The sequence below is a fragment of the Elephas maximus genome, chromosome 4 (assembly GCF_024166365.1).
Source record: "Elephas maximus indicus isolate mEleMax1 chromosome 4, mEleMax1 primary haplotype, whole genome shotgun sequence".
Classification (NCBI taxonomy): Eukaryota; Metazoa; Chordata; class Mammalia; order Proboscidea; family Elephantidae; genus Elephas; species Elephas maximus.
Window position 1 is genome coordinate 40430066 of NC_064822.1, and position 23948 is coordinate 40454013.

The following is a 23948-nucleotide window of genomic DNA, read 5'->3' on the forward strand; positions in this document are numbered from 1 at the left end:
AATGTTCTCTGGCCCTGCTACCAAAATACAAAAGATTTTGGGGAAAAAAAATAACTACATCATGTGCATGGGTGCCAATACAAACTCATGATCTCCAGCCTCAATTAGGTCTTACACATTACATGTCCCCAGTCAGTATCTCTCTCATTCACCCAGCAGCCATTCTCAGCCTTCACCCTCCTCTACAAGGTCCTGCCCTGACTCCCTCCTTTCTCAGGATAAGACCATGCCTACTTCACGGGGACAGTAGAGAACACATGGGCATATGTCCTCAGCTTCCTATTCCCTTCATTAAGTCATTTACCTATATTCACACCATTGCTCACTCTTTCTTTTCTGGCCTTCTGTTTGCTTCTCAGATTACTTTTCTCCTCTGGAGCCTTGCTCTGTATTTATTATCTCTTCAGACTTTTTTATTTTTAGTTAACTTCTATTGAATACTTCCATGTTCTGCACCACATACTCAGTTAAAAGCTTTGCATATTTTATTTCATATAAACTATTTAACAACTCTGTAGAATAGTCACTACTGCCATGAATTCATTCGTTCATTCTCTTTCTGCTCTTGTTCTCAGTCACACGAACATTGCTCAAGTCTTAACAAAATCTCCCTTTGATTCTTTGTTGTCTTTTAGTATCAGCCTTGTGTCTCTACTTGCCTTTACTACCGAACTTCTTCACATTCTCTCCTCTTCCTCACCTTCCACTCATTCCTAAAGTCTTTTCTACTAATTGTGGAATGAGGGCCTTCTTACTGTGGAATCCAAAGGATTTTCAGTCTTTATTTCATTTGATATCTGCCACATGTAATAGATGTTTAAGTCCTTCTGCTTTAAGTTTTTCTCACCATCAGCTTTCATAACAATGCATTTCCCTGTTATTCTCATCACTTTGAAAACTTCTTGAGTTTGTTCTTGAGTTGCTCTTCCTGCTCATCCCTTAAATGTCAGTGTTCTCCAGGGTTCTGTCCTCATCCTTTTCTCTGAGTTATTCATTCCCGTAGTTTTAATTATCACATATAAACCAATGATGTCTAAATTTGTCTCAGCTCAAGTCTCTGCCCTGAGCTTCACACCCATATCTCAGGACTCCACTGGAGAGAAACACTTGGATATTTCCAAACTAAACTCTTCCTTGTCAATCCCAAATCTACTTTTTCTCCAAGATTCCCTAAGTTGGTACACCCTATCTTCATATCACCATGTAAACCAAGACCAAACCAGGTAGCTGTCCTTACTCCTGAAGTTTTCCACTTGGTTGCAGAGAAGGACTCCTATAATTGTTTATTTTTATCACACATTAAATAATTCTGAAAGGTTGAGTTTTACAGAATAGGCATTATATTTTTATCATTTAAGTTGCAATTACCAGTTTAGTGAATACTTTTGATAAGCATTTCAAATATTCATTGTAGGTGATGACTTTAGTGTGGTCAACATGAGAAAGAAGTAGCTTATTTAATTAGGGGTAAAAGAGGAAAATTATTTTGTTCTCGTATTGTCATGGTAGGGGTTAAGTTTTATCTGTGTTTCCTGTCAGCTGCCATCTGCACTGAACTTATAAGGCTATGCTAAGCTTTTGCCTACTTAGGATGACTCATTTTCTCATAGAAATAATATATAGAGATTTTCTCCCTGAAACAGCATAGGCATATTTTTCTCTGCAAGTCTGATTCAGCCTGCTTACTGTTTTCTGACTCTTTGATAATATTCTCCCAGATATGACTATCAGAAAGGGCTAGTAAAAGGAATGCTATGAGAGTTTTCATCACATTTACCTCTTAATTCTTTTATTATCATCAGGCATGTCAGTATCTGGGTCGAGTTGATAATGAAGGAGTTCAGTACCAAAGAGATCATATTCCAAGTAACAGCCAAGTTGAGCAAACTCCAGTAGTTCCTTCTTATTAACTATAGTCCTAGAGACAATAAGGCAGACATATTAATGTGATTAAAAGCCTATCTCCCGCATATGCAGATTAGAAGTTTTAAGTACGATCTGTACTAGAACATAGTTTAAGTCAAATACTAGAACTTTTAGGTTGGTTCTCATGATGTGACAATAAAACAATGAGTTCAATTTGTTACCAGGCATAAAAGAACTTACCATCCAAAAGAATGTTTCCCCTACTAAAGTACTTTCCTTAGGAAACTGTTATAGACTTATTTTAATCATGCTGCCACTACTCAAAAACAATTTTGTAATTCTCCTTCAGAATTATCTTCAGGATATATCCCACAATCTTCTGAAAATCTTAGTGGTGTACATTTTCATCCTCTCGAGGACTACTGTGAACTTTGGAAACTATCAAAGGAAGTTTGGCATCAAGCCTGGGGAATTAGGTGAGTAATACTAATCTGAGTGAAAATAATAATAATAATAAGGTTTTACCATAAGATAACAAGGTCGATTTTCTTGTAAAATTCATAAAGTACTTCTAAAATTAATTCCAAAGCCTATGTGAATATCATTCCAAGGTCTATTTTCTTTTTCCTTAAGGAACACTATTCATACAGATATTTAAGTTTGTGTGTTCTTATTTTTTTTAAATGAATTATTTTACAGTAAATTTTATGGATATCTTTTCATTTCAATAGATATCATATTTAAAATATCACTATTTTAGAATGTAAGGCTATGTAAATGAATAGGAAAGGAAAGAAATGTAGGATAAGTACAGGAGACAGACAGGAATAGAAAGTTTAGAGCAAGAATAGACTATCTCAAGAATTTTAGACTATAGCAAATAAGAAGGCATGGATTAAGGTGACCCCAAAATACCATTGTAAAGATTCAAATCCTACCAGAAACCAATATTAAAAAATTTGAAGGAGAAATACATCCGTTAGACATTGTGTAAAGGCAGTTGAAGATCTAGAGAAAGGAAGTGGCTTTGGAACCCAAAATTGTTCTGGAGAAGAGCTGGCAATATCAGTCAACCATTATCTTATTAGGCTTTTATCAGCTCTGATGTTCTATACTCTGGCAACTCCAGGATGCAAGGATTAAAGCACTATTACCTGTCTACAAATCTGCTTCTAAGAGCTCAGAAGTATTTTCAGAGCTTTTCTTCCAAACCATAAGAGAACTAATTAAGCCTCTGTGTGTCATGGGTGCAAGAGATTTTTGCTTTCCTGGGATGCTTCCTGGGAATTGACAATATTGACTTTCAATCTGAGCAATCATATCTGAAGAGTGGCTGGCTCCTTTTTATTCCAGTTACCAGTTTAGCATAATTTATACTTCACAATGTTGTTTTAGGCAGAGAGGCTAAAAAATCTTTCTTTTATGCTATAAAATGTGCATTATTTCTGTACTGTCTTCTATTAATACTACTCCATTTCCATCTTCCTACCATGGAGACCATCAATTGCTTCCAAAATTACAAGGCTAAAAGAATATGTCTTTCTGTAGTAAACACATTCCATTTTCTCTAAAGAATATACTTAAAAACAAAATACACACAATTAAGGTAACATAAGGGGGAAGAGATAAATTTAGTATTTTCCTTTCGAGTCAATTATATTCAGTTTGTGAATTGCCCAATATGGCCAAGGTACTGGGTGGAGGAGGCAAATCAATGAAGGGATGGATGCCAATAACAAGCTGGATCAGACTCTATCTCAGCTACTAGTGTCTTTTTCCTTCTTTGGCCCTAATGCCTTGTTGGTAAGGGTTCTAAATCTAAAGTACTATATTTAGGTATATATTAGTGTAAAACCAGACCAAAAACCAAACCCATTGCCACTGAGTTGATTCCAACTCATAGAAACCCTATAGGACAGAGTAGAACTGCCCCATAGAGTTTCCAGACAGTACCTGGTGGATTTGAACTGCTGACCTTTTCATTAGCAGCCATAGCACTTAACCACTATGCCACCAGGGTTTCCATTTTAGTGCAAAGTCCATAGTCAATGTAAAGCCATCAGAAAGTCTTTACATTTTTGTTCTAGTTAAAAACAAGAAGGAAAGTTGTTTATCATCATTATAATAATAGTTGACAATGATAAGTACTTACTATGTGTCCCCACCACCTATCTGTCAGGTCTTTGTACTGCAGTGGCTCGTGTGTTGCTATGATGCTGGAAGCTATGCCAATGGTATTTCAAATAGAAGCTGGGTCACCCATGGTGGACATGTTTCAGCAGAGATTCCAGACTAAGACAGGGTAGGAAGAAAGGCCTGGTGATCTACTTGCAAAAATTAACCAACAAAAATTTTAGGTATCACAACAGAGCACTGTCTGACTCTCTTGCTTTGGACACCTCATCAGGAAGGATCAATCGCTGGAGGAGGACATTATGTTTAGTGAATTAGAGGGCCAACCAAGGCGAGGGAGACGGATTGGTGCAGTAACCAAAATGATGGACCCAAACATGCTGGCATTCACCAGGATGATTTACGACTGAGCAATGTTTCATTCTGTTGTGCACAGAGTTGTCATGAGTCAGAATTGACTCAACAGCAGCTATCTATCTACTATGTGTGTGGCGTTGTACAAAGTGCTTTACATTTATTATCTTATTTAATACTCTCCTTAATACCATCAGGTTTTAATTTTACAGATTAGGAAAAAGGGACTTGAGGGACTAGATACTGAAGGTGACACACTGGAACATAAATTCAGTTTAAAGGCTAGACTCTACTCTCCTAACCATCATCCTATGCAACTTCTTCTATTGCTAAATATTTTTTTACTCAAAGAACATTTTCCAGAATTACATTGAACGAAGGTGTACATAGTGGTTCTCTTTATTTTGATACTAGATTCCTTTTCCACAGTGCCTTCAAAATATACTTGAAAAATGGGGAATTTGCCACAAAAGGCAGTACTGGGGAAAAAGGTGATAAACTCATAAAAGTAAGAAAGGATTCATTTGTGGAGGCCTTTAATTGCTAGGTCAGTGTGTAACTAAATACAATAGATAGAATTAGGCCATTATGCTATTTTGGACAATTCAAATGACATGGTCAAAGGAGGTAGGGGAAGGGACTACATTAGTCATGGCCATCACTTACTTTCTTATTGTGAGCCTGACATTCCTCTAAGCCCTTTACAAATGTTAACTGATTTAATTCTCATAAGTTCAGTGAGATAGGCACTAATGTTGTCTCCATCAAAAAAAACAAGGAAGCTGAGGCATATTGTATGACCATACCAGGCCTCTCTACTGAACTCCAGTCTTGCGTATCTCCAGACAAGGTCTCTGGGCTAATACAGCCTTAATACAGCCTGCTTGCTATCTCCACTTGGGTGTCTAATAATCGACTCCCTCATCTACTCTCCCAGATTGGCTACTCCAACATCCTTCCCTATCTCCCTTGTTGGCAAGTTCATCTTTCCAATTGCTGAGGCCAAAAACCTTGTAGTCATCCTTGACTTCTTTCTCACTCTCATACTCTACATGTGACCCCTCAGGATAGCCTCTTAGCTTGACCTTCAAAATACAACCAGAAGCTAGACATGTTACCACCTCTCCTGCTACCCTCTTGGTTCAAGTCACCATCTTCTTTTGCAGTATCGCTGCAATAGTTTTCCAACTGGTCTCTCTGCTTCTACATTTGCTCCACTATAGTCTATTTAGATACAGAAACCAAAGTAATATCTTCAAACCTTGAATCAGGTCACTCTTCTGCTCAAATACCTCCAAAGGTCCCTATTTCCCTCAGAATAAAAGCCAACTCCTTACAGTGGTCCACAAGGCCCTGCATGATTTTTTTGAAAGTGATCTTACAAAAGCCTCACTTAAAAGAGGAATGGAGAATGCAGGGACCAAATGCTCCAGATGTCATTTACATATAAATGTTACCTATGTTATAAATACTATTTTAAGAATGCTACAATATATGGAGATCTCTTTCTAGAAGAAGACGTAACGCTATACAACAAGATTCATCTATACGTGTAAATAAGTGTAATAATCCCTGGGAATTCTTATGCTATGGTACAGCGTGTAGAGAGGAATGTGGCATCAAGGGAATTGATCCCTCTGCAACACAGTCTTAAAAAATCTCACAGTTACATATAGAGAAGATTTCTTCAGAATGACAGTAATCAAGCTGATATTCTGGATATTAGGAAAATGCAGACAAAGAGAGGTAGCAGGCAAATTTGCTGTCATTAAAAAGCTAAGACTATACATACATATGTGTATACAGATAGGAATATATATATTAGTATGTAGGCAGTTAAGAAATGAATTCACTTAAATTGTTCTTGTTGAAAGAGGAAACACAGTGCAAAATCCAAAGGAAGAAAATAGTGCCATTGATCAGAGATCATTTTCAAAGGAAAGCTGAAAGACATAGAATTCGGTATCAGATGTTAATGAGGGGTAGGATGGCAGAGGAAAGTGAAGAAAGAAAATAAACACCTAACAGTCATCCGATATTTCATACAGCCCTATTTCATCCAATTCTTATGAAAACTATATGAGAATGGTATGATCACCCCATTTTACAGATGAGGAAACTGAGGATCCAAGAAGTTAAGTAACTCCGCTTCCAAGCTGAAGACCTGTGAATCAACCTAGATTGTTTTTGTCTTTAGAGTCTATGTTCTTAGACCACACTGTCCCTTCTGTGATGGAGTATCCACCTACCACCCACCCACCATAGTAGCTCTATTCCTCCTCCTCAGGAATTATTCTCTGGAGAAAGAAGCCCCATCACAATGACACAGAGAGCCACCTGTGCCATGAATGCCTAACAAGGTGACTTAACTGCATTAGATTGGCTTTCATTTGGATGACTTCCAAGACTGCCAAGGTGCTACTGAAGTTGCATTTATGCAAGTGACTTTTTTCCCCCCTTGGAGAAAGGATTGACCCTGAATGTCAGTATGGTACCATGGAAAAATGTACTCTGCTTGACGTATTTCAGATGAGGATTAAACAGAGGTCCCGCCCCTCCCAGTCCTTAATGATCTCATAGCTCTTCTCATAAGAGTGGAGGTGTTAACCTCGGCCAGTTTTCCTCATTCCGTATTCCATACCCATGAATAATTATATTCTTTCTTATTTCAATTTTCCCTATCCCTTAAGGTAAGTATTTTTCACTTCTTGCCCTAACTAGTCAGTGAGGTGATTGTTGAGAAGCAAAGAGCTACTGCATTTCACACTGAAGAAAATCTCTTCTTCGAGGTGGATGAAGTGATTGCAATGTCATTTGTAAAATATTATGGGATTTCCCAGGATGAAGATGAGATTTTTGGATCAAGTATTTTTTCTTATCACTCATTTTATATCATTTCTTCTCTTGCATGATTTACACCTTTGCTTTTCAACTAATAAATTATCTGTAAAGAACAGGCATAAATTTATGACAAACCTATTACCACCAGCTAAGAAAATGGTATCTGTCTTAGTTATCTAGTGCTGCTATAACAGAAATACCACAAGTGGGTGATTTTAAGAAACAGAAATTTATTTTCTCACAGTTTAGGAGGCTAGAAGTCCAAATTTAGGGCATCAGCTCAAGGGGAAGGCTTTCTCTCTGTCGGCTCTGGGGCAGGCTTTTGTCTTTGGGTCCTTGGTGATCTTCATATGGTGTGACACCTATCTTCCCCCTTCTCTGCTAGCTTGCTTGTTTAATCTCTTTTATATTTCAAAAGAGATTGACGTAAGACATACATTACACTTATTAACATAATAAAGAAAACCCATTCCCAAATAGGATTACAACCACAGCTATAGGAGTTAGGATCTATAATACGTATTTTTGGTGGACACACTTGAACTCCTAACAGTACCTAAAATGATCTGGCTATCTTTAAGAATGTACAGTAATCACTTACCTAGCGTTTTAAGGCTGGCACTAAAATGCAAGACAGTTGATTCTGTTTTTCAAATCCCTTTATATTCTAGATCTTATCCAAGTATTGAGGGGTTCAGTTTAATGTCAAAATGTACTCGGGGTGGGAGCAAGGAAGTCTGTTTGAAGTGATAATTTAGACAAGGGTCTCTGGACTAGCCAGATAAAAGAAATAAGGAGAAGAGGGTATGGTTTGTGGGTATGATCGAGATGATAACAATACCTAACATTTGTCTTGGGCTTTACAGTTTTAAAGACTCTCAAATATATTATTTCATTTCATTCATTCAAGTGTACCTTCATGAATTCATTCAGCCAAACATATACTATCACCTACCTTGTACTGGTATGAATAAGAAATTTAAGGTACTGTCTCAAAGAGCTCAAAGTCTAGGGAGGAAAGAGATGTATAAACTAATAATTACAACTAAATGTACTAAAAGCTTCCCATAGTAGAAATAAAGACCAAGTATTATGAAAGAATAGTGAGAGAAGGTATTCATTTGAGTTAAACTTTGAAGTATGCTATTCGGATAAAAGTTGGTGGGGGTTCAAGCGTTGCATGAAGGATGGACAATCCAGATTAAAGGGATATTTGTTCAGAGGCAAGAAAGAGCTTGCTGGTCCTGAAGATATGGCTATAGTTTGTCAGGGCTAAAGGCACAAGGGAAGAAGCCTCCATCCGTCAGTCCGCCAGTCCGCCCGCCCATCCGTCCGTCCGTCCGCCCCCTCCCCCGCCCGCCCGTCCGTCTGTCCGTGCGTCCATCCGTCAAGAAATAGTTGATCACCTACTTACTATAAGACATGAGGAAGGAGCCAGGAAAACAAAGATAAATAATGCACAGTTCTATCTTTCAAGAAGTTCATAGTCTACTAGAAAAAAGAGACAGAAACAAGTAATTGCTATAGAAGACCTAACAAGTGTAATAATAAAACTACTACTAGGAACTGGGTTGGCACACAGGAGATATCAAACCCTGCTTGGCTGGTGAAGGAAAAGCTTCATAGAGAAGAAAAACCCTGATGAGCTGCATATTGAAGAAAACTCCTGCCAAATAGGTAAGGGGGAATAGGGCAGTTACAGCATAGTGACTAGTGTGTGTGAAAAGCCTGTAGGAACAATCAGCATGGGGTACTTAAAGACAGTGTGGCTTTATCCCAGAATCTGTGTGTGTGCTGCAGAACGATGGGAGATGAGGTGGAGGGATGAATGGAGACCAGAAGATCAAGGTGTCTGGATTTTGTGATAAAGGCAAAGGGGAGCGACTGAAAAATTTTTAAGTCGGGGGAAGGAATGCAACCAGATTGGTATTTGGAAAGATCAATCTGGTAGCAATATGGAGGATAGACTAGGCAACAAGACAGTGGAGTGATTCCTGTTTGCAGACTATTGTGATAGCTCAGGTGAAAAATGAGGATGGAATCACAGTGGCAACAAAGGAATAGATAGGAGATGGGTGTATTCAGAGATCTTAGTGAGGTAGTCAGGTCTTATCATATGGGGGAGCAAGGGAGGTAGGAATTTAGGCTAATGTCCAGGTGAATAATTCAGTCATTGCCCAGAATAGAGAAAGCAGCCGGAGGAGTAAACGACGTTAACAGAGTGACAGCAGTGGTGGAGGAGACTCAAGAGCCTGTCTTGGGCAATAAAAAGATGGTGTTTATTAAATGATAACAAGAACATTGAAAGTGAAACTCAACAATAAACTGATAAAACAATTATGCTACATATTATCACCATTATTGCATAAAAGAAGAAACTAAAGCATGTTTTCTTTTAGTGATCAAGCACTCAGGGATCCCAACTCCTAGTCTATTATCCTTGTCATTAAACTTAGTCCCCAACTCACAATGGGGTTCAGTTCTGATGCCTCCTTGGTAAGTTGGTTCTGACTATTAAGTTGAATGCCTCATTATTATTATTTTTTTTTAGTTTCCATTATCATTGCCTTTTATTATCAGTATCTTTATAAATCTGATCTTTATTTGGCTTTGGGGTTCGTATGAGAATGGTAACATCAGCAAATTACACGCTATGACATTGTATGTAGTACACATTACTAACGATAAGATGTACAAAAAAAAAGCACAGTTGTAAACGTGGTTCCTCTTAACTTGAATCTGTAGTAAGTTGGGAGCTACCTGTACATTGCACTAGGATGTTATTGTACTTTGTCAGCCATTTCCAACTGTAAATTCCAGGGCCTGGAAGGAAGTACCATGAGGGCAGATTTGTTTTCCCACAGTGCTAGTTCAGGGCCTGATATGGAATACATTCCATGCTAAAACTTAGGAAATCGATCAAGTAACTTGTAAAATTGTTATGCAGATACCAGAATTAGGGAATGCTTACATATGAAACTGATTTATTAAAAGCAGTGTTGAATTGCAATGATTGATTAGTATAAAATTATTTACCAAACAGTAATTAAAAAAAAAAAAAAACCCCTCATTGTCTCACTTCCCTGCTGAATTTATTAATTTAAAACCAATGGATATTTGTACAAATAAAGTTACATGGGCTTCTTTATTATTTTATGAGATCAACAACTACTTAAAAGAATTACTAAACTCACCTAGAACTATTCATCTAAAGACCTAAAAATGATTTTTAATATGTATAATGCAATGTTTAAAAGAAAATAATGAATGTTACTAAAATCAAATGATTATAATCTAATTTACTATAATCTAATTATCATTTAATCTAATCATAATCTAATACATTCAGTGTTAATATAATTTAAAAACATGATTCAGGTATATTCCTATACTGCTAATGGCAGCTCCACCTCAACTGAAAAATTCTAAATGGATGCATTGCAATTAATTTCTTTATTTTTTTTAATGTCAAAAATAGAAACAAATAGGAACAATGTACCTTTTGAATGTGCGGCCTACACACTGCCTATGGTCAGAAAAATAGAATTTGTTACTTTAATTAAATATTTACCAGGAACTCTGGTTTCACAAAAACTCAAAACCATCAATTAGAATGGTGCACTCACATTGATATATTAGTTTATGCCCATATCTGTAGATATTTGCTCTTCTTTTTATAGTATTTATCTTCTGTTATATTATTTTTATGTGTGAAGGCATTACTTTTACGGGGCAGAATTTTCAGTACTAGAGAATATCTGAGAATAAAAAACAATAGAAAAATAATTCAGATCATCACGTGTTTATTTTATTCCTCGCTACAGGTGTTTATTTTATTCCTCGCTATCTACATTTGAACAAGCATTCTCACCCATATTATTTCATTCTCTGACTACTCGGGTCCAATCAGAGATGTTTAATGACATCATAAGAAGAAATGATGTCACTCTTTCAATATTATGACTTAAGTATAGGCTTAAGCAAAAGGAACAGATGGCTGTAAGAGAGAAAACTCTTGTTTAAATTAGACTAAAGCCAAGGTTTGGCTCAGAATTGCAAAGTCTAATTAAAACTTTATTTTAAAATACATTTCACAGTTTATACATCCTGGGCAGAGCTTTTTATCATATGAACTTTCCAGCTGCCACACATCACAAAAGATGTTGTGTTTTTCATGTAAGGCTATACACAGTTCAAGGAATGATGGTATTCAGGAGAGTGAAGATAAATCTCACAGACATGGCAATTCTATTTGTTAAAATGTCACATTTCATGGGAATGGTGTCAGAGTCATAAAAAATTGCTTTAAAAAAAAATTACAAGTGGAAGGTTTTGGTGGGTATAACGTACGGTATAGAAGACACAGCCCCTGCCTTCTTTTGCCCTAACATTGGAAAGGTCTGCCTGTGTTTCTATGTTAAAGACAGCAATTTGGGAATCACAATAAATATCAATTGCCATCATCTACCCGCATAACTTAATTGCATTTTATTCAGCATTATTTATAAATATAAAGAAGTTTTGCTAAATTTCATTTCATTAAACGTTTGCCTGGATTTTCTTTTTAATAGGTCCTGCATAGGAGAAAATTCATATTAAGCAATAATGAGGGCTAAAATTTGCATAGGACTTTAAAGGATAAAAACAATTTTATTAACTCCTTTTGATATATGAGCAAACTGAAACTTGGGGGCTTAAGTAACTTGGCCAAAGATTACACAGCAAGGAAGAGCCAGTATCAGAACTTGAAAACAAGTGACCTGACTCCAGTATCCTCTATTTTCCTTTGTTCCATGTGGACAGAAAATATGTATTGAATTAATGGATAGAATAAATATTGTCTATGTCAGCATGAAATTTCAACCTAAAATTTATTCAAGGTTTGTGTTTCTATGTCAGTGAATGCTCTCTACAAATAGACATAGACTTTTATGAAGAATGTATCCAACAGTCACAACGAAGTATACACAAGGGGCCATCATGAACGTTTGTAAAGCATCTAGCTTTTCTTATATTTTCCATCATAGTGATAACAGAAGAATGTCAATGGACATTGTTGTTGTTTCAGGTGCCATAGAGTCAGTTCCAACTCATAGTGACCCTATAGACAACAGAACGAAACACTGCCTGGTCCTGCATCATCCTCACAATCATTGTTATGCTTGATCCTATTGTTGTAGCCACAGCGTCAATCCATCTCATTGAGGGTCTTTCTCTTTTTCGATGACCCTCTACGCTGTCAAGCATGATATTCTTCTCCAGGGACCGGTTCCTACTGATAACATGTCCAAAGTACGTGAGACGAAGTCTCGTTATCCTTGCTTCTAATGAGCATTCTGGCTGTACTCCTTTCAAGACAGATGTGTTTGTTCTTCTAGCACTCCGTGGTATATTCAGTATTCTTCGCCAATGCCACAATTCAAAGGCATCGATTCTTCTTCGGTCTTTCTTATTCATCGTCCAGCTTCCGCATGCATATGAGGTGATCGAAAACATCATGGCTTGGGTCAGGCACACCTTAGTCCTCAAAGTGACAGCTTTGCTTTTTTAACACTTGAAAGAGGTTTTTGCAGAAGATTTGCCCAATGTGTTTATTTTTTGACTGCTGCTTCCATGGGCATTGATTGTGGATCCAAATAAAATGAAATCTTGACAACTTCAAACTTTTCTTTGTTTGTCATGGTGTCGCTTATTGGTCTAAAAAAAAAAAGAATTTTGTTTTCTTTATGTTGAGCTGTAATCCATACTGAAGGCTGTGGTCTTTGATCTTCATCAGTAAGTGCTTCAAGTTCTCTTCATTTTCAGTAAGCAAGGTTGTGTCATATGCATAATGCAGATTGTTAATGAGTCTTTCTCCAATCTCAATACCACATTCTTCATATAGTCCAACTTCTGGGATTATTTGCTCAGCATACAGATTGAATAAGCATGGAGGAAAGATACAACTCTGATGCATACCTTTCCTGACTTTGCACCACGTGGTATTCCCTTGTTCTGTTCAAACACCTACCTCTTAGTCTAAGTGCAGGTTCTTCATGTGCACAATTAAGTGTTCTGGAATTTCTGTTCTTTGCACATTATGCACAATTTGTTATGATCCACACAGTCAAATGTCTCTGCATGATTAATAACATACAAGTAAACATCTTTCTGGTATTCTCTGTTTTCAGCCATGATCCCTCTGACATCAACAATAATATCCCTGGTTCCACATCCTCTCTGGAATCCAGCTTGAATTTCTGGCAGTTCCCTGTTGATGTACTGCTGCGATCGCTTCTGAATGATCTTCAGCAAAATTTTACTTGTTTGTGATATTAATGATATTGTTTGATAATTTCCACATTCTGTTGGATCACCTTTCTTTGGAATGGGTATGAATATGCATGTCTTCCAGTCAGTTGGCCAGGTAGTTGTCTTTCAAATTTCTTGGCATAGATGACTGAGTGCTTCCAGCTCTGCATCTGTTTTTTGAAACATCTCAATTGGTATTCCGTCAATTCCTGGAGCCTTGTTTTTTGCCAGTGCCTTCAGTGCAGCTTAGACCTCTTCCTTCAGTACCATAGGTTCTTGATCATAGGCTACTCCCTGAAATGATTGAATATTGGCCAGTTCTTTTTGATACAGTGATTCCTTCCACCTTCTTCTGAGGTTTCCTGTGATGTCTAATATTTTCCCCATAGAATCCTTCAATATTGCAACTCGAGGTTTGAATTTTTTCTTCAGTTTTTTCAGCTTGAGAAATCTCGAGTGTGTTCTTCCCTTTTGGTTTTCTAACTCCAGGTCTTTGCACATTTTATTATAATACTTTACTTTGTCTCCTCGAGCCACCCTTTGAAATCATCTGTTCACCTCTTTTACTTTATCATTTCTTCCTTTCACTTTAGCTACTGAATATTCAAAAGCAAGTTTCAGAGTCTCTTCTGACATTCTTTTGGTCTTTTCTTTCTTTCCTGTCTTTTTAATGACCTCTTGCTTTCTTCATGTATGATGTCCTTGATGTCATTCCACAACTCGTCTGGTCTTTGGTCATTAGTGTTCAATGTATCAAATCTGTTCTTTAGATGGTCTTTAAATTCAGGTGGAATATACTCAAGGTTGTACTTTAGTTCTCATGGACTTGTTCTAATTTACTTCAACTTCAATCTGAACTTTTGTATGAGCAATCCATGGTCTGTTCCACAGTTGGCCCCTGGCTGTGTGCTGACTGATGATATTGAGCTTTTCCATTGTCTTTTTCCACAGATGTAGTGGATTTGATTCCTGTGCTTTCCACCTGGTGAGGTCCACGTGTAGGGCTGCCATTTACGTTGTTGAAAAAAGTTATTTGCAATGAAGAAGTCACTGGTCTTGCAAAACTCATGTATGTGATCTCCAGCGTTGTTTCTATCACCAAGGCCACATTTTCCAACTACCAGTCCTTCTTGTTTGTTTCCAACTTTCACATTCCAATAACCTGTAATTATCAGTGCATCTTGATTGCATGTTTGATCAATTTCAGACTGCAGACGTTGGTAAAAATCTTCAATTTCTTCTTTTTTGGCCTTATTGATTGTTGTGTAAATTTGAATAATAATCGTATTAACTGGTCTTCTTTGTAGGCGTATGGATATTATACTATCAAGGACAGCATTGTACCTTAGGCTAGATCTTGAAATGTTCTTTTTGACAATGAATGCAGTGCTAGTCCTCTTCAATTTGTCATTCCCTGCATAGTAGACAGTATGATTGTCTGATTCAAAATGGTCAATACCAGTCCATTTCAGCTCGCTAATGCCTAGGGTATTGAAGTTTATGCCTTTAATTTTTGATGATATCCAGTTTTCCTAGATTCATACCTCATACATTCTACATTCTGATTATTAATGGCTGTTTGCAGCTGTTTCTTCTGATTTTGAGTAGTGCCATGTCAGCGAATGAAGGTCCCAAAAGCTTGTCTCCACCCATGTCATTAAGGTCAACTTTACTTCAAGGAGGCAGCTCTTCCTCCATCATCTTTTGAGTGCTTGCCAACCTGAGGGGCTCGTCTTCCAGCACTGTATCAGACAATGTTCCACTGCTATTCATAAGGTTTTTACCAGCCATGTTTTCAGAAGTAGACTGCCAGGTCCTTCTTCTTAGTTTGTCAGCCTGGAAGCTTAGCTGAAACCTGTCCACCAAGGGTGACCCTGCTGATATTTGAAGTGGACATTAGTAACAGGAAAAAAGGAAGTGTTATTAGTAAATACTTTTTTATTAAAAATTCCTGCTTGCTTATCAGACCTCTACTTTGTTGCCTGAACTACTTTTTTAATATCTTTATGGTTGGACCTATGCCAATATGACGATAATGAGTTGTTTTTGAATTATGTACACAATGTACATACTACACAAGGCATATTCATTCCTCTCTATGCATACTATACACTATGTACATAATGCATGCACACACATAATCCTAGTAACACACTGTTAACAAATACAACACAGTATTCACAAGATTCTAAATGTTAAAAACCACTTCACATCCATAACATTCCAATCATTCTTTTTTTAAAAAACACTACCAACCAAAACCAAATCCATTGTCCTGGAGTCAATTCTGACTCATAGCAACCCTATAGGAAGGAGCAGAACTGCCCCATAGGGTTTCCAAGGAGCTGCTGATGGATTGGAACTGCCGACCTTTTTTGGTTAGCGGCCAAGCTCTTAACTCTATGCCACCAGGCTCCAAAACTGCTACCAGACTATTAAATATATAAAGATGTGTCACTCAGTTCAGTTTGCTAATCATTTGCCTGGAATCATTTTGAATTATTTCATATTAATTCACTAGTGTTCATAGGAATTAAAAGTGTACAATTCCAAGGATGCCAGATAATTGTTTCTGTGATATTTCAAAGATATTCTCAAGGTTAAGAGTCACTGTAATTATAATTCAATAATCATGTTGAAAGAAGAGAACGGGTCATGCTCCTTGCTACATCCTAGTGTCTGGCCTAAGGTAATTAGGCACCCAATAAAAATTTGTTGAATGAATGGATGAATGAATGAATGAATAAGGTGATATACTGTCTCACTTCATCTAATTAAGAACATGAAAAAATATATCAAAAATTGTATCAAAATTATACCCTTCCAAGAGTTGTGTGAATATAACATGAGAGGTCAAAGGAAAAGAGAATAAACGCATTAGCCTATTCTCTGTGCTTTCCTCTTCTTTTATAAACCCTCGGGTCAAATTCTTCCACCTTCTACAGGGAGCAAAGGGAATGATGTGTTATCTTTCTACATTTAATTTTCATTGTGTCCCTCATCAAACTCTAGGCCCTGGGGATTTCCAACAAGCCCTTTGACTTGTTAAATAGATAACCAGGTTTAAAAAAAAAAAAAAATTAGGCATAGTACCTGTGTGTTGCCCTCCAGGGAACTCAAAAATTTAATCAGTGAATAGTTAGTGCCCAAATACCTTCCAGGCATGTGCTTTACCCAGCTTTTGTCAGTAATGAAATAATTTTGTTGTCATAAAAATACAGCTACTCTAATAGTATATTAAGGATAAAACCTCCTGGAAGATGAATTGTACAAAGAGCATCTGTGGGTGTTTACTTCATTCACGTATAGGTTGTATGGACCAGGGGCACAGGCAGTGTTGTGATTACCGACCACCTAGAAATGTGGAGTTTTAACAGGTTGTAAAATTACAATAAATGATTAAAGGCATAAGGCCTTTGTGGATTAAAAGCCCAAACACGAATGCTTAAGCACTGGTGCTGTTTTCAAATAAATGTTGACTTTGGGTGATTATAACTGTCAAGAGCAACCCCTTATAATGTTCCCTGGGGTTAAATTCACAGCAGCCAGCGGGCACTTCAATAGGCACATATTTCTTATAGGGAACAGATGGTTAAGGGAGGGCTTAGACGCAGAAGCAGATTTTTCTTGTCAGGCTGTTATCTCTAGGTAAATGACCTTAAGCAGGTCACAAAGAGTCACATGACAACCGTGCGGTTCAGAGGTCTCCTGAGGTGATGGCCTTTCATTATCTCTTCCCTCTCAGGGTTCCAACTGCCCCCTTTGGGGAGGCATATAGCAGTGTTTTGTTTTTGTCGTTGTTATAGTGTGTGTGTGTGTTAAGGTAAAATCTCTTACGCATGAATCCTAGTGAATGAAGATTGATACACTTTCAAAAAATATTTCATTTGCTTCAGTCAACGAAGCAATGATTGTGGACATACTGGAATATTTTATTTTTGTATTGTCAAATGATAGGAATATTACTTCTAAGGAGGAAAGTGAAATGACTTTTACAGAGAGTCAAGCCTGAGCTTCAGTCTTGCTGGAGAGCCCCCAGTATTGTCAAAGGGGCCAGAGGGCTGAGCCACCACCTTGGCTTGTCGCCTCGCAACCACAATAGCCTGTGGGGTCAGAACCTTCTCCTTTATGTCCAAAAAGCATGGTGGAAGAAATGAAATGATTTTTCTGTTTTCTTTTTTCCTGGAGGCCTTGTTTTTGGGATGCTCTGCTTTTTTGTATCCTTTGTGCATTTTGTTGCATGAAATACATGCCCTTTGTGATTTGTCCCCATTACAGAAAACTGAAGTCCTTGCCCTTTTAGTACAGATCCAATTGTGTGTACAGCCCAGCACACCTCAGAGAGTCTGTGAAAGGCTGACCTAGTCCAACTTCAGCCCAGCAACTGTCTTGCTGTGAACAGTCACATCAAAAAGCTAACCTTACCTGTACCTGCCTCCATGATTATTTTTTTCTGTTACTTTATTTGGTTTGTTTTTTCAAATGCACTACTTTTCCAAAGTCATTTTCCCCAGTTGCCTCTCCAGTGAAATGTCTATACATCCACATATTTCTTTTTCAGGCACTGGAACCCTGAATAATCCATAAAATAGGTACAGAATTGGTGAGTTCTCTAGAAATGTTCTTTCTAGGATGTTTAGAATTTGATGTGAGATCAACTACTCCATTCAACCCTTAACCACTCCAGAGAGGTGAATGGAAATCACAACTAATAAAAATCAGGTGACACACATTTACTGTTTAAAAAAAATATATGTATATAAGTATACGTTGTTTGCTGTTAGGTGCTGTAGAGTCAGTTTCAACTCATAGTGATCCTATGCACAACAGAACGAAGCACTGCCCAGTCCTGTGCCATCCTCACAGTTGTTGCTGTGTTTGAGCCCATTGCTGCAGCAACTGTGTCATCCATCTCATTGAGAGTCTTCCTCTTTTTTGCTGACCCTCTACTTTACCAAGCATGATGTCCTTCTTCAGGGATTGATCCCTCCTGATAATATGTCCAAAATATGTAAAATGAAGTCTCACCATCCTCACTTCTAAGGAGCATTCTGGCTGTACTTCTTCCAAGACAGATTTGTTCATTCTTCCGGCAATCCACGGTAGAGTCAGTATTCATCACCAATATATGTATATATATACACACGTATATATAACACTAAGATAAAATAAACATAATACTTACTTAAATTTACATATTGTAAAGTTATGAGCAAGGAAGTAGTACTGTGTTAGAAGTTGAAGTTTATTCCATAATCTCCAATGAAACCTTAGTTTCTATTTATGCCAAGCATAATTTTGTAACCCACATACAGACATGTCTAAGCATAAACAGATAAGGATAGAAAGATTCTTCTTGAGCCAAGTTCAAGCAGTATAGCAGGCTAAATGTTCACAGAAAACCTTTTCAGAGCAACTTATTGCCACTGAGTTGATTCAGACTCATAGTGACCCTATAGGACAGAGTAGAACTTCCTCATAGAGTTTCTAAGGCTGTACTCTTAAGCAGACTACGGTATCTTTTTTCTGTAGAGTGGCTAGTGGATTCAAACTGCAGACCTTTTGGTTAGCAGCTGAGCACTTAACCACTGTGCAACCAGGGCTCCTCTTTCTAGCATACCAAAAAAACCCAAACCCATTGCCGTTGAGTTGATTCTGACTCATAGCAATCCTATATATATATAAAAAAAAAAACCAAACCCAGTGCCGTTGAGTCGATTCTGACTCCTAGCGACCCTATAGGATAGAGTAGAACTGCCCCATAGAGTTTCCAAGGAGCGCCTGGTGGATTTGAACTGCCAACCCTTTGGTTAGCAGCTGTAGCACTTAACCACTACACCACCAGGGTTTCCAGCAATCCTACAGTACATGTATAATGCTGGGTAGAATTAAAGAGAAAAAAGTCTATTTTTCAGTGTTCGGTTGAGCTGGTGAGAAAGTAAAGGACTTGCTCAGGGACCAGAAACAAGCAAACAAAGAGCAGCAATAAGGAAACCCTGGTGGCGTAGTGGTTAAGTGATATGTCTGTTAACCAAATGGTCATCAGTTCGAATCCATCAGGCACTCCTTGGAAACTCTATGGGGCAGTTCTACTCTGTCCTATAGGGTCGCTATGAGTTGGAATCGACTCGACGGCAGTGGGTGAGTAGAGAACTAGAGCTAGGGGAATATCACATGATCCCTGGAGACCTATAACTGCATTTTAATGGACCGAATAAGTCAGAGACTGGGCTCCAACAGTGGGGGATCAGATTGAAGATAGCTCCTCCTCCAGGACATTAAGCAGCAACCCCCTCAGTCAACGATAACACTCTCAATGAATGAACTAGCTAAAACTTGGCCCACAGAGACAGTCTATGGAAATTGTATATTGATCTCAGCCTTGTCTTCTGGTAAAATAGGGGTGGGTTGAGAAAAATTCTTCCTTGAGAATCCATAACCACAGCCTGCATTTATTTAGTTTTAGAGCCAGAATTCATAGCACTCATGTGGCTCTAAGCCCCTCAAGTAAAAAGTTTAGTTTAAACTTATTCTAGCTTGGTAGTGCCTACTAGAAACAAACAAAGTAAAAACAAAAAATGGTGGGAAAAAACTCAGCCTGGAACTCAATAATTTTCAAGGAATCTAAAAAAACCCTAAAACACAAGAAAACAAGGTCATACGAATGAGAGCCAGCATAACCAATAAATGATAAAATCAGAGTGAAAATAGTAGAATTTGTATTTATCAATTATAAGCTATAACACTGTTCAATATTTTTTAAAGGTTGAATTGAAAACACATTGAAGAAAAAAAGAAATAATCAAAATTGCCCAAGCAGATTTGAAAAGTAACCGAAGAGATTTTATATAAATGTAAAAAGCATAGTTATGAATATTATAAACCAAACTGATAGACTAAACAACAGAGTTTTCCTGCTGGAGAGAATAATAAACAGGAAGAAAGAACAGCTCAAAGATACAAATGGATAAAATAGGAAAGAGATGTTAAGAGACACGGAGGACAGGTAAAAAAAAAAAATGTGAATGGACCAATATTTAAAGAAACAATGCTGAGATTTTACAAAAATGATGAAAGACACATCCTCACATTCAGAATCCAAAGAATCCCAAGCATCTTCAATAAAAATAGATTCACTCTGAGATAAATCAGAGTAAACATGCAGAATACCAAAAACAAAGATTTAAATTAAAAAGCAGCCAGAAAGCAAAGACAAATTACTTCAAAGGAAGGACAATTAGACTTTGAGCTGACTTATCAACAGCAATAATGTATGTCAGTTGTAAATGGAATGTCTTCAAAGTGCTTAGAAAAAATAGAAATATCTATTATAAATTATCTATTCTATAAAAACCCTGGTGGCATAGTGGTTAAGTGCTACAGCTGCTAACCAAAGGGTCAGCAGTTCAAATCCACCATGCACTCCTTGGAAATTCTATGGGGGCAGTTCTACTCAGTCCTATAGGGTCACTTTGAGTCGGAATCAACTCGACGGCACTGGGTTTTCTGTTTTTTTTGGATTCTATAAATTATATTTCACAAATGAAGAAATAAAGAGGTTTTCATAAAACAAAACCTACGTATTTACTATCAACGCAGACCCTCACTAAAGAAACTCCAAATGTTGTACCTCAGAAAAAGGGAAAAGAATTCCAGAAAGAAGATCTGAGATGCAAAAGAGAATGGTGAGCAAAGAAAACAGCAAACAGAAAGGTTAATCTAAATATATGTTTTATAACAAAATAATGTCTGATCATTGGGATTAAAAAAAAAATTAAGTAGACCTAACAACCTAAGGATGTTAGTGCATATAACTCAGGTGGGAAATAATTGGAGTTGAAGGGTTCTAAGTTCTTTGTATTTTTAGGAAGGATGGTAAAAAAAGCTTGTTAGTTTTAAAATTTGGTAAGTTAAATATATATGTTAAATTTTCTATTTTAACCATTGAAAGAAGAATGTGTATGCCTTACAAAGAAGTAAAGGGGAAAAATAGAATAAAGGAGAAAAAATAAAAAGAAATAAAAAAGGTTAATAAGAACAATGACAAAAAGAAAAAGTGGAACAAATATACCAGTAAACACAATCAATATAAATGAACTGAATTTTCCATTTAAAAGATAGAGAAAATCTGGCTTGGTAAAACACAAAACTTAATCTCATGCTGCTTATGTGAGACACATCTAAAACATAAGGATTCTGGAAGATGGAAAGTAAAATATGGGGGAAAAAATGTAAGGGCAATACTAACTCAAAAAGACTGGTGTAGTTACATTAATATCTGATTTAAAATATATAAATCGAAAGTTAAAAGATGTACAAGAAGAAGCTAAAAATCCACTGTGACAAATTTTAACATACTCCCCTCAGTACCAACAGATTGAGCAGTCAAAAAGATCAGTAAGAATGTAGAATATCTGAAAACCGTGATTAACAATTGTAGCTTACTGTACATATATAGAACAGTTATATAATAATCGTAGAACACAATCTTTTTTCTCTAAATTTTATTAATTTTGTTGTTGAGAATATTCACAGCAAAACATGCACCAATTCAACAGTTTCTATGTGTACAATTTGGTGACATTGATTATGTTCTTCGAGTTGTGCAACCATTCTCACCCTCCTTTTCTGAGTTGTTCCTCCCTCATTAACATAAACTCACTGCCCCCTAAGGTTCCTATGTAATCTTTCGAGTTGCTGTTGTCAGTTTGATCCCATATAGATAATTCTTAAAATAGCATAATGCTTAAGGCAGACAATTTTTACTAGATAAACTAAGCTGTTGTTCTGCTTTAAGATGGCATCAGGGAATATTTTTGGTTTAAGGTTTAAAGATTATCTCAGGGCAATAGTTTCAGGGATTCATCCATCCTTCATAGCTTCAGAAAGTCTAGAGTCCATGAGAATTTGAAATTCTCTTTGGCGTTTTCCCCTTTTGATCAGGATTCTTCTATGGAATCTTTGATCAAAATGTTCAGTAATGGTAGCCGGGCACCATCTAGTTCTTCTGGTCTCATGGCAAAATAGGCAGTTGTTCATGGAGGCAATTAGCCACACATTTCATATCCTCCTTCTATTCCTGATTGTCCTTCTCCTGCTGCTCCAGGTGAATAGACACCAATTGTTGTGCCTTAGATCGCTACTTGCAAGATTTTAAGACACCAGGAACTATGCAACAAACTAGGAGGTAGAACAGAAGCACTAAACACGTGATTAGGCCAATTAACTGGCATATCCCGTGAAACTATGACACTAAACCTCCAAACCAGGGAACCAAATCCCATGAGGTCTTTGGTTGTACATAAGCAGCCTCAGCAACTACTCTTGTTGTTGTTGTAAATATATCTATCACACAGTTTTTGCCAATTCAACTTTTTATACGTGCTCAACTTATTGTCAGCAATTAAAATAATTGGCTGTGCAACCCTGCTCTTAATCAATAAGATTTTTCCATCACTGTTGTTGTTGTTCCGACTCATAGTGACCCTATGCACAACAGATAGAAACACTGCCCAGTCCTGTGCCATCCTTACAGTCGTTGCTATGCTTGAGCTCATTGTTGTAGTTACTGTGTGAATCCATCACATTGAGGGTCTTCATTTTTTCTGCTGACTGTACTTTGCCAAGCATGATGTCCTCCAGGGACTGATCCTTCCTGACAACATGTCCAAATATGTAAGACGCAGTCTCGCCATCCTTGCGTCTAAGGAGTATTCTGGTTGTACTTCTTCCAAGACAGATTTGTTTGTTCTTTTGGCAGTCCGTGGTATATTCAATATTCTTTGCCAGCACCACAAGGCGTCAATTATTCTTTGGTCTTCCTTATTCATTGTCCAGCTTTCACATGCATATGATGCAATGAAAATACCATGGCTTGGGTCAGGCACATCTTAGTCTTCAAGGTGGCATCTTTGTGCAATGCAATGCGTCTTTTGATTTCTTGACTGCTGCTTCCATGGATGTTGATTGTGGATCTAAGTAAAATGAAATCCTTGATAACTTCAATCTTTTCTCCATTTATTATGATGTTGCTTATTGGTCCAGTTGTGAGGATTTTTGTTTTCTTTATGTTGAGGCGTAATCCATACCGAACGCTGTGGATTTATCAGTAAGCGCTTAAAGCCTTCTTCACTTTCAGGAAGCAAGGTTATGTCATCTGCACAACACAGGTTAATGAGTCTTCCTCCAATCCTGATGCCCCGTTCTTCTTCATATAGTCCAGTTTCTCGTACTATTTTCTCAGCATACATATTGAATAGGTATGGTGAAAGGATACAACCCTGAGGCACACCTTTCCTGACTTTAAACCACTTGGTATCCCCTTGTTCTGTCCAAACAACTGCCTCTTGATCTATATACAGGTTCCTCATGAGCACAATTAAGTGTTCTGGAATTCCCACTCTTTGCAATGTCTTCCATAATTTGTTATGATCCATACAGTTGAATGCCTTTGCATAGCCAAT

The 23948-nt window shown here is 37.3% G+C and overlaps 1 protein-coding gene across 6 annotated transcripts in view; it reads right to left on the minus strand.

The window, feature by feature from the left end:
- Nucleotides 1-23948, minus strand: part of PTER (phosphotriesterase related) — a 77623-nt gene that overhangs the window by 5136 nt on the left and 48539 nt on the right. For 5 of the 6 annotated variants that reach the window (XM_049881916.1, XM_049881917.1, XM_049881919.1 and 2 more), the window contains one exon: nucleotides 1778-1918. The exons of the other annotated variant lie outside the window; for it this stretch is intronic. In XM_049881916.1, coding sequence (XP_049737873.1) covers nucleotides 1778-1918 — 141 coding nt within the window. The remainder of the gene's footprint in view (nucleotides 1-1777; nucleotides 1919-23948) is intronic. 6 annotated transcript variants of the gene reach the window in all.